At 38.9% G+C, this 15,938-nt stretch overlaps 1 protein-coding gene across 2 annotated transcripts in view; it reads left to right on the top strand.

Annotated features, from left to right (window-relative positions):
* Positions 1–15,938, top strand: part of LOC111867898 (probable RNA-binding protein 19) — a 30,900-nt gene that overhangs the window by 8,936 nt on the left and 6,026 nt on the right. For both annotated transcript variants that reach the window (XM_023858113.2, XM_023858115.2), the window contains 6 exons: positions 6,458–6,652; positions 9,058–9,197; positions 10,624–10,746; positions 11,775–11,910; positions 14,392–14,559; positions 15,157–15,305. In XM_023858113.2, coding sequence (XP_023713881.1) covers positions 6,458–6,652; positions 9,058–9,197; positions 10,624–10,746; positions 11,775–11,910; positions 14,392–14,559; positions 15,157–15,305 — 911 coding nt within the window. The remainder of the gene's footprint in view (positions 1–6,457; positions 6,653–9,057; positions 9,198–10,623; positions 10,747–11,774; positions 11,911–14,391; positions 14,560–15,156; positions 15,306–15,938) is intronic.

Below are 15,938 nucleotides of genomic sequence, written 5' to 3' on the forward strand. Positions count from 1 at the left end.
CAAAGGTTGGTAGAGGATATATGAACATACATTAATTTAGAAGATGGATTTTCCTTTTTGGAAACAAGCTGAGAAATTTATGACTGCAAGAAGGGTTATTGCCTTGATTACCCTATCAAAGCTTTCAATCAAGGCAGGTAACATAAGTTTATGTGCTAACTCCGTCTGGCTCAAACTACTTTTCCCATCAGTGCACATCGTTTAATGGTGTGTATTCTAATTATTTGACAATGCATTGATATGTCAGCGTTGTCAGTATACACTGACACTTCCTTCAGTTTAGGTCATTTTATAACAAAGCCTTTTCCACTTTTTCCTAGCCTGCCATTAATGCTTATCTTGCATTTGTAGCCACTCGTTTTACTTTTTTTGGTCTTCCTTTAAATATTTATTAGACATTTTCATTTCTGAAACTTTGAAAGGAATTTCATCATATGTTTTTGCTCTTCAGTTTTTATAAAGCAGTTTAATTGCACCAGTGAACTAATTGCTGCCATAGCTTAGTGTCACTCTTCAACATGGTGTTGGTCTTATGTGGTGAATGGTAATAAAATATGTATGCAACTTATTTAAATACTTACTTAGTCATTTAGCTGAGCCATTCTGGAGGAGCCAATAATTCTGCAGCTACTCAAGAATTTACCACATTTTATGGAACCCGAAGGTTCATTGCCGTGTTCACAAGAGCCCTTCACTGGTCCCAGATCTGTCCAATCTATACCATCCCATCCTATCTCTCTAAGATCCATTCTAATATTGTCCACCCACCTACACATTGGTCTTCCCTGTGGTCCCTTTCCTTCTGGCTTTCCAACCAATATCCTATACGCATTCCTCGTCTCCCCCATTCATGCTACATGACCTGCCCACCTCATCCTCCTTGACTTGATCATTGTAATTATACTTGGAGAAGAGTACAAGTTATGAAGCTCCTCATTATGCAGTTTTCTCCAACCTCCTGTCACTTCATTCCTCTTCAGTCCAAATATTTCCCTCAACACCCTGTTCTCAAACACCCTCAATCTATGTTCCTCCCTTAATATCAGAGACCAAGTTTCACACCCATACAGAACCATGGGCAAAATTATAGTTTTGTATATTCTGATGTTTATATTTTTGGACACCAGACAAGAAGACAAAAGGTTCTGGACTGAATGGTAGCAAACATTACCCAAGTTCAGTCACCTCTTAATTTCCTCCTGAATCAGGTTTCGCTCTGTTGTCGTTGTTCCCAAATATCCGAAGTGTGCCACATTTTCAAAACATCTGTTTCCTATCTTTATATCATGATTTTGCCCTGCATTTTGGTGACGAGACAGTAACATATACTTAGTTTTCTCTGTGTTTACTTCTAGACCAACCTCTTTACTTGCATCAATTAAAGTTTGTGTTTTTCTTTATGATATCTACATTATCACCCAGAAGATTCACATCATCAGCGTAGACCAACAGCTGATGTGTCCTGTTCAATTTCAGTCCCACCTGGGTTCCCTGGACCTTCCTAATTGCATATTCTAAGGCAAAGTTGAAAAGGAGTGGCGATAAAGCATCTTGTTTTAGACCATTCTGGATAGGAAATTTATCAGACAAATGTTTACCTACATGGACTTTACTATATGTTTCTTTTAAACACATTTTAATCAACCTAACTAGTTTCCTGGGTATCCCAAACTCTATTAGAATATTGTACAATACTTCCCTCCTAACTGAATCATAGGCTTTTTTGAAGTCTGTGAATAGCTGATGTACTGTCTCATCGTACTCCCATTTTTTCTCTAATATCTGACGAATGCAAAAGATCTGATCTGTAGTTGATCTGTTACGTTGAAATCCACACTGATGATCCCCAATAATTTAATCTATATATGGACTTAACTTTGAAAGAAGAATATTGGACAAAATTTTATATGAAGTTGATAGCAGTGATATCCCCCAATAATTACTACAGTCAGTTTTATCACCATTCTTGTGAACTGGTACAATAATAGACTCCTTCCACTGATCAGGCAATTTTTCCTTATGCCAAATAGAAGTAATTAGATTGTGCATCTTAGAACGTAATATTTCACCTCCTGCTTGAGTAAGTTCTGCCGGAATTTGATACTAAGTTTAATTTAATTGTATGACTGTACATTTTTTAATCCCAATGGTCCCTTTTAATGTAGTTCACATTTTTGTGTGTTATTTTGAGGCACCCTTTGAAAAGGGCTTGATTTGATTGTCTGAAGTACTGTTACAGTAAGAACTCTATATCTACTGCTTGTAATCTGCTTACATTCTTCATAGTCCATGCCAAAGTTTCTGCTTCATGTTCCAAAATTGGCAAGTAAGCTTTTTGTATAATGTATAAGGTGGTTCAAATATGACCGGGACTGATTTTTTTTTTTAAAACCATAATTGCCAAACACTTACTTGCACATATCAGTCTTCAACGTACTCCCCGGATCTTTTCCTTCATGTCTGTTGCCAGGAGGTCTGACTAATAAGCTGCATTGACTGTTCTGGCATCTGTCAGAAAGTCTACATGGATAAACCCCTGCCAGTCTCAGAAGAATGTTGCCATCACTTTTCCTGCCGAACGGCTCCTCCGCGCTCTCTTGGGTTTGGGAGAACTGGTATGCCGCCGCTCGCATGATGACTTCTGGGACTCGGGAATGAAGTAGTGCACCCACGTTTCATCAGTGGTCACTATAGACTTCAAAAATGCATCACCTTCTTCTTCAAACTGCTGTAGGAGACGACTGGCAGCTTGCATGCGCACCATTTTGTTCATGTCCGTCAAAGTGCGTGGTACCCACCATGCATTCACCTTGTGATCATGCAGGTGGTATTTCATGATGTCTTCTACACTACCAACACTGATGGACAGCATTGCTCCAAGTTCGTTGATAGTCATGCGCCTATTCTCACGAATAAGTGCACCTGCACAATCAGTGTTTGGCTTGGTGATAGGTGTTCGCAGCCGATGATCATGTGGTTCATTCTCCACATGCTCTCTGTCCTCTCTGAAGCACTTACACCACTCAAACACACAGGTCCGTGAGAGACACTTCCCCATACTGTTGTTGGAGTCTGTCGTGAATTTCAGGAGAAGGGACGTTTTCTCCAACAAGGAATTTGATCACAATGTGTTGTTTCATGCTCCATGGTATCTTCTGTTTGCTCATCACTCTAGCAACTCCCAGGCAGGACAGGTTCTAACCTGAACAGGAGGGAGGGTAGAGTTTGTGGCTTTACTCTCAAGGTCGAACAGCTGCTGCGCAGTGCGGCTTGTTTACACATAAATCAGTCTCGGTCATATTTGAACCACCCTGTAACTTCAATTGTCTGTGAAATTTCAATTTCAAATTATATATCTAATGTATACGGAAATTTTATGTCTATATGTATTCTTCTTCCACTGCTGAGGCAGTTCTTCCTATTGTAGTAAAGAGGATGTTTGAGTACAGGGTGCTCAGGAGAATGTTTGGATCTAAGAGTGATGATAGCAGGCTGGAGAAAAGTGCATAATGAGTAGCTTCATAACTTGTTACTCTTTGCCAAATATTACATGGTGCAATCCAAGAGTTCCCTAAATATATTAATGAAAACTATTACATCTTACCTGGATCTTATTCTGCACCATCACCTTCAAAGTAGTCCCCTTGCGAGCGCATACACCGATCCCAGCATTTCTGCCACTTTTGAAATGCATCCTGGAAGTCTTTCCTTGTTAGGGTGTTTAGTACCATCTGCATTTTCGCTTGAATTTCCTCAACTGTATCAAATCTTCGCCCCTTCAACTTGATTTTCATCTTGGGGAAGAGAAAGAAGTCTCATGGAGCTAAGTCTGGTGAGTACGGTGGGTGGGGAACAACTGCCATCTTGTTTTTAGCCAAAAATTCCTGCACAGTGCAAGTCGTATGTGGTCATGCGTTGTCATGGTGAAGTACCCAGTCATTCGTCCGCCACTTCTCTGGATGTTTTCTTCTCATGTCCTCCCTCGAACACCTTAGACCATCGCGATGGAACTCTTTATTGAATGTCTGACCTGGAGGGACGAACTCCTTATGAACACACCCATCAGTATCAAAAAAATAGATCAACATGGACTTAATGTTGCTCTTGACTCGTCGAGCTTTTTTTGGACGAGGTGAAGAAGGGCTCTTCCATTGTGACAATTGCTGCTTACTTTCAGGATCGTAGCCATGAACCCAACTTTCGTCACTAGTGACAACCTTCAAAAGAAAGTTTGGATCCTCTTGAAGCTGTTGTTGAAGTTCTCTGCAGACTTCCAAGTGATGCTGCTTCTGTTCATTTTGCAGCAGTCGTGGCACAAACTTTGCTGCAATCTTCATGTTCAGTTCCTCTTGACAAAATTCATTGACATGTACCATAACTTACTTCCAAGTTGTTACAGAGACCTTGGATGGCCAGTCTACGATCTTGCAGAATCAGATCCCTAACTTTCACAACATTTTCTGGTGTAGTGCCAGTTGACGGCCGTCCTGAACAATTGTCATCATCAGTCGATGTTCGGCCATTTTTGAAACACTTATACCAGTCGTAAGTTTGTGTCTGGCCTAAACTGTTGTTACCAAAAGCTTGCTTCAACATTTGGTGCGCTTCTGCAGCGGTTTTCCCAAGTTTAAAATAAAACTTTATACAGACACGCTGCTCTCTTAGGTTAGCCGTCACAAAACTGCAAACTCATGGAAACACAACAATGGAAATATGTTCACCAACAATAAACCCAACCACTCAACTTGACACCGCTTGCCACACTGATTCAAGAAGGGTGTGTGGGGAGACACCTAGCGGTATTTTGATGTACTCATAACCATTGTGCACAAAATTCAAATTTCAGGAACTTTTAGAATGCACCACGTATAATAATCAGTTCACAGAAGATGAGATGGCCAGGGCATGTGACATGCATGGGAAAGAAGAGTTTTGGTAGGAAACCTTGAAGGAAATAGATCACTTGGAAGATGTAGACATAGATGGGAGGATATTAAAATGGGTTCAGAGAAATAGGTTTTTGGTGTGTGGACTTATTCATCTGGCTTAGGATAGGGACTAGTGAAGGGCTCTTGTGAAAATGGTATTCTTGAGTGGCTGAGCACATAATAGCTTCCAGGAAATACTCATCTCCATGGAGTTAATTACACGTATTCTGTCTGAAAGTCAATGCTTCTGGCAAATTTAATTTGTTTAGACTCAGTTTGTTTCCTCCTTTAGGTGGCTTCTGCAATATTTAGTCTTTTAAATAAACTTCAGCTATTTGGACACAAATGTAATGGGAGAATTAACATGGGATGTTAGTGATCCAGCTGATATTGTAGAGATGAGTGATTTATCAGTAATAGTGATTTAATCACTGTCTTGGCCAGTTATGGAATGTCTGGTACAGTGATGGCTGAAGTTGCTCCTTACAGTTCACTGTCTTAGTAACTGTAGTAAATAGTGGCCACCAGTAACTAATTGGTGCTTGCTGTGGCTGGGCACTCCGGTGATTTGAAACAGGAACTGGTAGTGGTGACTGCTGAAGTAGCTGTTTACATTTCATTATCGAGACCCCAGCAGCTGAACAGTGACAGATAGGTGCTGAAGTGATTTGAACCATTGGAACTTCCATGCAGCAGTATTTGAAGGTGCTGTTTATGTTTCACTGCCTAGAAATCAGTAACCACAATATGTAGCCAGTAACCAGAAATGCAGTGGAGTGATTTGAAGCACTGTGCTGCAGTGTTGCCCTGGCAACATTGGTGGCCCACCCCCCAAGCAGGTGTACTTAGTCAGCGTCACAGTCATATTATGGACAGAAGACTAAGATTTTTTAGTCTTAATTCAAATTTAAGTGTAGGAGATAGTGAAAAGTTTCTCTTCTGTAGGCCTATATTTTATTGTCAATAAATTATTTTTGTTTATTGTGAGATTATTGTATGTATTTTATTTTTCTACTATTTGAAGTGTGATATATTTACAGTTGTTACCCAGAAAAGTTAAAAACTAAACTGCTATGTTTGACAGATTTTAACTGGAAAGACACTTTGTATATTTTATCTAATGGCATATGCATTAATGGGAAAAATTATGCCCATGGAAGTTGATGTAATATTGTTAAATAATGAATGATAAAAAATTGTATATGAATATAGAACTAAACAAATTCATAAATAACCATAGTCATTAATTCATCACCACAGTGTTTTCACTGTTTCCCTTTTGTGTGTCTTTTTTGTTCTTCTCTACCCCTCCTTTCCAAAGTTTGTAGAGTCAGCTGTACCTCGTAACTTGATGGCACTACTGATCATAGGCACTGCTTGAAATCATCACCACCACCCACAATTCCAGTTTTCATTATGTTCAGTGGTATTGCAGTGATCAGAAGTCACTGGAACACTGGCCTTTTTAACTTTTTATGGAATATGAATGGATAAGCTGCTTCGTGAACTAAAACAGACTTTTTCTATAGGTCCAGTAACTGAAGTCATTATGCCTGTGGACCGTAATACAAGAAAGGTGAAAGGTTATGCTGTTGTAACATTTCTTGTTCCTGAGAATGCAGCCAGAGCGTTCATTGAATTGGATGGTTCCGTATTCCATGGCCGAATGCTTCATTTGCTTCCAGGAAAAGCCAAACAGTCCTTGGAAGAACTCCTTGAAAAGGGTAAACAAAATAAATATATATATACTATATTGTCAAGATTTAGGGTGACTATAAACAGGATTTTGGATAATTGGATTTATTGTCCACTTACAGGTCATAAATTCCAATAACTATAACATTTCTGTATTTAAGCATCCTCTTGCATTACTGTATCTAAAACTGTTTATGTACTACACAGTCCATCAACAGGGCAACAATTTTTCCTTCTTTCTATCTCTTTCACTTTTGACACAACATGTTTCTACCCTAAGTGGCCATCTTCAGGTCTCTTACTATGCTAAAACTGCTACACTGCACTAATGTTATCCATTTGTCACATATGCAGCTGCATGCTTCGTGATTCAAAACAACATGATCATAGTCTAACAGGTATGCGCTAAAATAGCACATGCTGTACTTACTTATGGAGCTGAGCCCTTCTTGAGGATCCGCCAATTCTGCAGCTACTCAAGAATTTCCCAGCATTTTATGGAACCTGAAGGTTCATTACCGTGTTCACAAGAGCCCTCCACTGGTCCCTATCCTGAGCCAGATCACTCCAATCCATACCATCCCATCCTATNGAACTGGACTCCACCCCCACTATGCAAACTAAAAAAAATTCCCACTAATATCCTATATGCATTCCTCTTCTTCCCCATTTGTGCTACATGCGCAGGTTACCTCATCCTCCTCGACTTGATCATTCTAATTATACTTGGAGAAGTGTACAAGTTATGAAGCTCCTCATTATGCAGTTTTCTCCAACCTCCTGTCATTTCATCTCTCTTTGGTCCAAATATTCTCCTCAACACCCTGTTCTCAAACACACTCAGTCTATATTCCTCCCTTAATGTCAGAGACCAAGTTTCACACCCATACAGAACCACAGGCAAAATTATAGTTTTGTATATTCTAATTTTTAAGGTTTCTGACAGCAGACAAGAAGACAAAAGGTTCTGGACCGAATGGTAGCAAGCATTTCAGTCTCCTCTTAATTTCTTCCTGAATCAGGTTTTGATTTGTTATCGTTCCCAAATATCTGAACTGGGCCACATTTTCCAAACATCTGTTTCTTATCATTATGTCATAATTTTGCCCTGCATTTTTTGGCGAGATGGCAACTTATACTTAGTTTTCTCTGTGTTTACTTCTAGACCAACCTCTTTACTTGCATCAGTTAAAGCTGGTGAGTTTTTCTTTATGATATCTAAATTATCACCCAGTAGATTCACATCATCGGCATAGACCAACAGCTGATGTGTCCTGTTTAATTTCAGTCCCACCTGGTTTTCCTGGACCTTCCTAATGGAATATTCTAAAGCAAAGGTGAGAAGGAGTGGCGATAAAACGTCTCCTTGTCTTAGACCATTCTGGATAGGAAATTTATCAGACAACTGTTTACCTATACGGACTTTACTATATGTTTCATTTAAACACATTTTAATCAGCCTAACTAGTTTCATGGGTATCCCAAACTCTATCAGAATATTGTACAATACTTCCATCCTAACTGAATCTATGCTTTCTTGAAGTCTACAAATAGCTGATGTACTGTCTCATTGTACTCCCATTTTTTCTCCAATATCTGATGAATGCCAAAGATCTGATCTGTAGTTGATCTGTTACGTCAAAACCCACACTGATGATTCCCAATAATTTCATCTATACATATATGGACTTAACCTTGAGAGAAGAATATTGGATAAAATTTTGTATGAAGTCGATAGCACATGCTGTAGTTCACTTAATTAAAATCAAATAAAATCTTCAAATTGTCTTTAAATTTTGTAAAATTCTTATTACACCTCACAAGGAGTGTCGTCCACTTGTTTAGATATTTATCCTTTTCTTCATATGGTTTATTGCAGCAGTCTGCTTTTCTATGCATAAGCCCATTGTTGTGTGACGTCTGCAATCTGCAGTTTTGCTCCTTATTTGTGTGTTGTTCCCTCTAGCAGCGCGTGGTGTTGTCTTTACAAGTGATAAGTGATGTGACAGTGAGTCAATAAATAACAACAACAACAGTGCTAATAATTTTGTTGCTATAGGAAGAACATTTGTTTGAAACTATATTATGCAAAGAAAAGTGAGATTATGTTTTGGTAATAATAGTGTTGAAGATTTAATGCGTCTTTAAATGTAAGTTGTATGTGTTCCTTGGATATTTCTGAACAGTCCATTTGAAAAATGTGGATTAGTTTAGGCGCTGAAGTTTTCTTTGTGTGTAAAAAAAGTTTTTTTCTTCGAAAGTATCTACGAATAGGACTGGTAACCAGCTAGTCAGCCCTTAGAGTGTTTATGTATAAAGAATGGGTGGCCTTGCATGGTGGTAAGTTTATATGAGGTTTAATGAAAACTGTCTTCTTGTTTCATACATTGTTAGGGAAGGAAGAGATATTAACGAATGTTTTTCTCTTGAGTAGAAGGGCTGACATTCAAACAGAAGCAATTACTGAAGAAGAAGGCTGAAGCAGCCTCATCCCACAATTGGAACACACTATTTTTGGGTCAGAATGCTGTAGCAGATTTAATGGCAGAGAGATACAACACAACAAAGGAAAAGGTATGTTACATTGTCTGAGTGGTCACATTGGTCTGTTCAAAAAGTTTCAGCGCTTTTGAGATAGCACACCAACTTGATGTCTTAGCAATGTTGAGTAAGTGCATTCAATTTTGCTTCAAACTAGGGAAAACGTTTATGGAGACTCATGAAATGACGGAAAACGTTTAAGGTGATAATTGCATGAGCCATACAAGTTTTTTTGAATGGTTTAAGAGATTTAAGGACAGTCGGCTCTCAACGTGATGAGCTGCTTTGGGATGTCCCTTAACATCATGTGACAGTGCTCATGTTGCGCAAGTTCATGGAGTTGTACGTTCTAATCATCATTTGACAGTGCAGGAAATAGCTGAAGAGTACAACATATCGATAGGATCATGTCATGACATTCTTATAACAAAATTAGAACTGCATGGGGTAGTTTCAAAGTTTGTACCATGACTTCTGACACAGGATCAGAGAGACAGTCATGTTGCCATCTGTCAGGGACTTTTGGAATGTGCTAGCAAGGATGAAAGCTTTCTGAAAAAAAAATTATAACCAGCGATGAAACATATGTTTATGGATACGATGTGGAAACAAAAATGCAGTCTTTACAGTGGATTGGACAAAATTTGCTGAGACCGAAAAAGGCACAGCAGCTCAGGTCAAACGTGAGAGTCATGTTGACGTTTTTTTGACATCAGAGGTGTTATTCCTCATGAATTCTTACACTGGGGGCAAACAGTGAATTGCTGGTATTATCTCAAAGTGCTGAAATGTTAGAGAAAATATCAGGATACAAAGACCTCAGTTGTGGGGAACCAACTCCTGGTTCCTCCATCATGACAATGCACTAGCTCATGCATCACTACTGATTCATGACTTTTTGGCCAACATGAACACAACTGTACTTCCTCAGCCACCCTATGCACCTTACTTTGCTCTGACAGACTTTTTCTTATTTCACAAACTGAAATCCACTCTGAAAGGACCACAATTTCAGACAATTCAAGTGATTGTGGAAGATTCACAGATATGCATGATCCCGATAAAGGCATACCAGGACTGTTTCCAGAATGGCAACAGTGTTGGGAGCGATGCATCATTGCAAGAAAGGAGTACTTTGAAGGTGATAAGGCTCACTTAGTTGCAGGCATTAATGAGTGCTGTGCTTCACTGAGCAGGTTGGTGTAAAAGTAGCACTATAGATTGAGGTATGTCAGGATGTGCTCAGGATATGGTCTCATGGTAGGTTTTAGTGAACCTGGTAGTTTATGTTTGAGTTCAGTAAGGAGGAAAATTTCTTGACTGGCTGAATGCCAATAATTATCAGCCCTCAAGGAAAGCTCTACGTCGTATAGTTAATTAGACAATAAATGGAGGGGAATTACTTCACAAGGAGGTGTATTAGTGTCTGTTTCAGTGCTGCAGGTGTTACATGTTTCAGGTGCTGGATTCGAATGGGAAACAAAGTGTCGCTGTAAGATTGGCTTTGGGAGAAACACAGTTTGTGTCCCAGATGCGAGAATTTTTGGAAGAGAGTGGTGTCCATCTCAGTGCTTTCAATCAGGTACAACTCTTCTCTCTACTGCATCAATGGAAAATTTCCGTTGGCTTATTTGAATAAAAAATTACTTTTATGAATCAAACAGTTAGTGAGATAGTTCATAATATACATTTTAACAAAACTTCTTTATTATATATGTCCTTATATTACTTTTGCAAGTATAGTATATATTGTATGTGCTTTGTGTGAAGTGCATAAAGTCCTTATATTACTTTTGCAAGTATAGTATATATTGTATGTGCTTTGTGTGAAGTGCATAAAATGAACAGTGCAGAAGAAACTATGTTCAGGTGTTGTCCATCTGCATGCTTTATCTCGAAAACCATGGAACAGAGTTCAATGAAAGTTGTGATTGGGGTTCTACACCTAAAATTCTCAGGAAACTTTGACTTTGGTTTGTATCATCCCAGCATAAATCATAATTTATATGATGCTTATATCAAGAGTCTTAAAAATGGTATATTGCACAAAAGATCAGTGCATAAATAAACAAAGAGTTCCCAGCAAAATTCACAACATCTGCTTTTGTGTTACCTAGATTTCCAATCCTACAGATCTGTTAACCAATATTATTGTTATTTAATTTTATGCATGAGAATAACTTAAGTACAGAGTCTGTGTCTGTGTTAAATCGTCAGATATCACATCAGAGTTTGTACCTGTTGCCTTACAAACAGTGTTTCATAAATAGTAAGTATAGATGTTTATGATCACGTATATGTGTATCCAGTTTCAGGAGCTTGGCTCCAGCGGTTCATTTGTCATTGAAATCAAACCAAAAGCAAATTAAATCTTCACATTCGGCTGTTGTTATTCTACAGTCAACAAGAACGACTACAAGAAGTTGCATAGTCATATATTGGAGGCAGTTTAATGTTGGTATTACCAAATTGGTGTAATTAACATTAAATGTTAAATGACTGAAAACCTTGAATTGACAAACATTAAAAGGGATTTCCACTGTATGTTGAAGCAACTGAAGACAAATGGGAATAATGAGACAATGTGCTGTGTCTGTGTTTCTGTGTTAGGTTCCAAAGCAGAGATCCAAAACAGTCATCCTGGCTAAAAATCTGCCTGCCAAAACATCAGTGGCAGAGATGCGGCAGTTGTTCATGAAGTATGGGGAACTGGGACGAGTTGTGATGCCACCTACTGGTATCACAGGTAATGAATACTTTATTCGTTAAAGGTGAAAACAAGTCAGTATATGGGATGAAGATTAACCATTCCATAACCATGTAAAAGTCTCTGCCTCACTTTTCAAATGCTCAACTGGGGTAGAAACTCAAATTTAAATGTAATATACAAAAATTGTGCCTTTTGTAGTCTGTGATGTCATTGACGGAATCAAAATTTGAACCATTAGCACCCTAGGATTTAAATAAGTTTTAATAACGTGAAGACAGAGGAGATAGTTATTAGTTCGCAAAAAGTACATGCATGCATATAACAAGCCAAATTGCAATGGTTGCAGGGTCCAGAATGGTCTAAAACAAGGAGATGCTTTATTGCCACTCCTTTTCAACTTTGCTTTGGAATATGTCATTAGGAAGGTCCAGGAAAACCCGGTGGGACTGAACTTAAATGGGACACATCAGCCTTTGGTCTATGCCAATGATGTGAATCTACTAGATAATAATATAGATACCATAAAGAAAACGCACAAACTTTAATTGACGCAAGTAAGGAGGTTGGTCTAGAAGTAAACACAGAGAAAACTAAGTATATGGTACTGTCTCGTCACCAAAATGCAAAATGAACAGTAAGAACAAGAACATTAGAGACCTGTATAGAGGAATAAATGACATTAAGAGGACTTACCAACCTAGAAACAACTAAATGAAGGATGAGAATGGTGATCTGCTTGCAGATTCCTCACAACATTTTGAATAGGTGGAAAAACTACTTCTCTAAGTTATTGAATGTACACAGAGTCAGTGATGTTAGGTATTGTAGCGTGTTTTGCTTGTCACGCTACAAATAAATTCACGCCGTTGTCCGATATAGCGAATTTATTCCGTTCGCCCACACCTTACAATCATTACCACTTGCAGTGTTACAATTACTGCTTACAATATCTCGGCCGATACTGAACTCTCTTCTCTGGCGGATGTTCCAATACTCCCTTCCTAGACGGCTGGATAAAGACTGGCTTCTTAGGTGGCTGGACAAAGACTGACTGCTTCTCGCCGAAGCTGGGCTATTTATCCCCTCGCCCGCTGCTATGCAAATGAACCCTCTGTTATAACCATGGAGACTCCTGTTATAACTACAATGGAGCGACTGTTGTTTCCAATGCAACGGTCTATTCTAGCGTTTCCATAGAAGTGACTCTTCTGGTTTCCCGACACGTTACAGTATAATAATGTAATATAATAGAATTAGAATGATGAAGTCAAGAAGGATGAAATGGGCAGGGCATGTAGTACGATTGAGGGAGAAGAGCAATGTATATAGGGTATTGGGAAAGTCAGAAACAAAGAGACCACTAGGAAGACCAAGACATGTAAGTGAATATTATTAAAATTGATTATAGAGAATAGGTAAAGCTGTCCCTGTAACAGACTGTGAAGGCACATGGGGTTGTGAGACATCAAGGTTGCCACATTTTCTAGACAATCTGCTCACAAATGGCGGTGAGGTTGGCAGCCTTATGCACTGGCTACCCTTCACCCCCCAGGAGGATTCCTGGTACTCACATCAGTCAGAGGCTGCATCTACCCTGGGGCCATAGTGCAGATGGAAGAATTAGATCAATTGAAATAATCTGATGACCTCATCGGGAATTGAACCCGTGACCTTCTGGCTTGTAGCATAATGCCTCAGCCAACTATGCTACTGCATGCCCCAGATGGGATGTTATGGACTGGATTGGTCTGGCTCAGGATAGAGACCAGTGGAGGGCTCTTATGAACATGGTAATGAGTCTTTGGGTTCCCTAAAATGATGGGAAATTCTTGAATAGCTACACAATTGACAGCTTCTCAAGAAGGGCTCATCTCCATGGAGTTAGTTGTTATTTAGTTAGTTAGTTAGTTAGCCTGTCTGTTTAATGCAGCCTCTCAAGAAACGGTGAACCAAAGCACATTCAAGCATATTTATGAAATCTGTTGTTGCATTCACAGTACCAGAAGTTACCACATGTGTAACACTTCAGAGACAAATAAAATTTTGGATTATGAAAATCACTTAGGTAGGGCATACTAGAGATGCATTAACCCATTGTGCCTCTCTTCAGTTGCTTGTTGAATGATTTTGGGATCCTGTTTGTAATGCCACATGGTAAGTCCAGTTAGTGGAGGTCACTGATCCGAACTCATGGCTAAACCTTTTAATCTCACACTGTATCAATGCATTATAATTTTTGTAGTAAAGAAGAGGATGTTAAGTCTTTAATGGTTCAATTTCTTGTGCATTTTATGCTTTAAACTGTTCATACACAAGTACCAACATATCATGTACCTGTGTTCGGTGCCATTTATATGGCTAGACTGGCTGTGGTGGCTAGCCTTGTTCATTAGAGTATTTGCAATTTATCTTACAGCATATGTACTTAATTATAAAATAACCTTTCCTTGTCAATATAACTTCTAGGTTTAACACTGGTATTGTCTGTTTTCAGCATTGATGTGTTTTCTTTTGCAGCCATTATTGAGTTTCTAGAACCATCTGAAGCAAAGACTGCCTTCACAAAATTGGCATATACGAAATTTAAACATCTTCCACTTTACCTGGAATGGGCTCCATCTGATACCTTCTTATCGCCACCATCAAAACCAGGCACAGAGGACAAGACATTGGAGCACAGTAAATGTAAATATAGCAACAACAGTAGCATTAGACAGCATCTTCAGTTTTCATATTCTCAAAAGAATCCTGTTGCCATCAATGCGTAACTCATATCCATAATACCTACCTACCATTTGGAGCTACAGCCCTGGGTGAGCCTTGGCCTTCTCTACAACCAGTCTCCACTGTCATATCCATAATGCTCTTTCCAAAATTTTGGCAACTTCTATGTTGTGTTTCTACTTTTGGATCTTGCCTAATGTCCCAATTTATTATCTTGTAACTTCTTGTTTGTGTCTTAATGTTATGCAGATGCTTCATCTCTGTTGCTCATAATCTGCTTACTGTCATCTGATTAAATTTAATATTAATGTATGTTGTTTGGATGAAACCCATTCTTAGCACTGCTAGCAGTCTGAGGTGATCAGTTGACCACTGGGTGTGCAGCAGAACAGCCAGTTAGAGCAAACAGAAATGGTATGGCACAATTAATGCCAGCATTTTAAGTGCAGAATGCATCCAAGCAGTACCAACAGCTATCATTCAGTTACACCCTTGAATAAGTTTCATTTGAACAGCCGTCATATATTTCAGTGTGCTTATACTGTCTCATATTTCTAGCAAATGATAGCTGCAGCAATGAGAATGCCTTAGCAGACACAGGTAAAAACAGTGATGATTCATCTGATGAAGATGAACCCCCAGAGCCAGACACCACTCTCTTCATCAAGAATCTGAACTTCAGCACAGAGCAAGAGGATATTAGAGAAGTGAGTATTCAGTTCATAATTTCACAACTCTCTGTTGACCATGCTATTCTTGGGAGTGATAAAATGAAGATTTAAAGACAAGCATGAATTATGAGGTGAAGATAGATAGGTCACAGTGTGTTGTAAGGCAGTGACATGGCATTTAGTTGCATAGTTGGTTGATTCTTAGATTATTTAACCGTTCAGCGTGGTTTGACGTGTATGTTTCGTCGGGTATTTAAATCGTCTGGGGGGGGTTCGACGTCTATGTTTCGTCCAGCTGCACACGTATGTTATAACGCCCATAATAATTGATGGTTTTGCTGTAGATTGTTAAATTTTTCGCTGGCCTGTTGTCAAAAGTACTATATATAATGAGGCATTTGTTTAGGTGCGCTAAGTCATCGTTACATATGCCTGTCTTGCAGCAAAGTTCCTGTTGCTCTTGGGAGAGGTTTAGTCGTTCAATCTGTTATGAATGGCGTGTTTTCTTTCCTATGAAGTTATAAACAGCAGAGACGTGATATGTGCTGTGTTTATAATATCATATTGCCCTGAGCTGGCCACACTAACACACTCAATTGGAATTCTTAGAAGAGGGATGTCCAAAAATGTATTCTTGCAAGATCGATTGATTTCGCACAGTACATAGCA

The sequence above is a fragment of the Cryptotermes secundus genome, unplaced genomic scaffold (assembly GCF_002891405.2).
Source record: "Cryptotermes secundus unplaced genomic scaffold, Csec_1.0 scaffold111, whole genome shotgun sequence".
NCBI lineage: Eukaryota > Metazoa > Arthropoda > Insecta > Blattodea > Kalotermitidae > Cryptotermes > Cryptotermes secundus.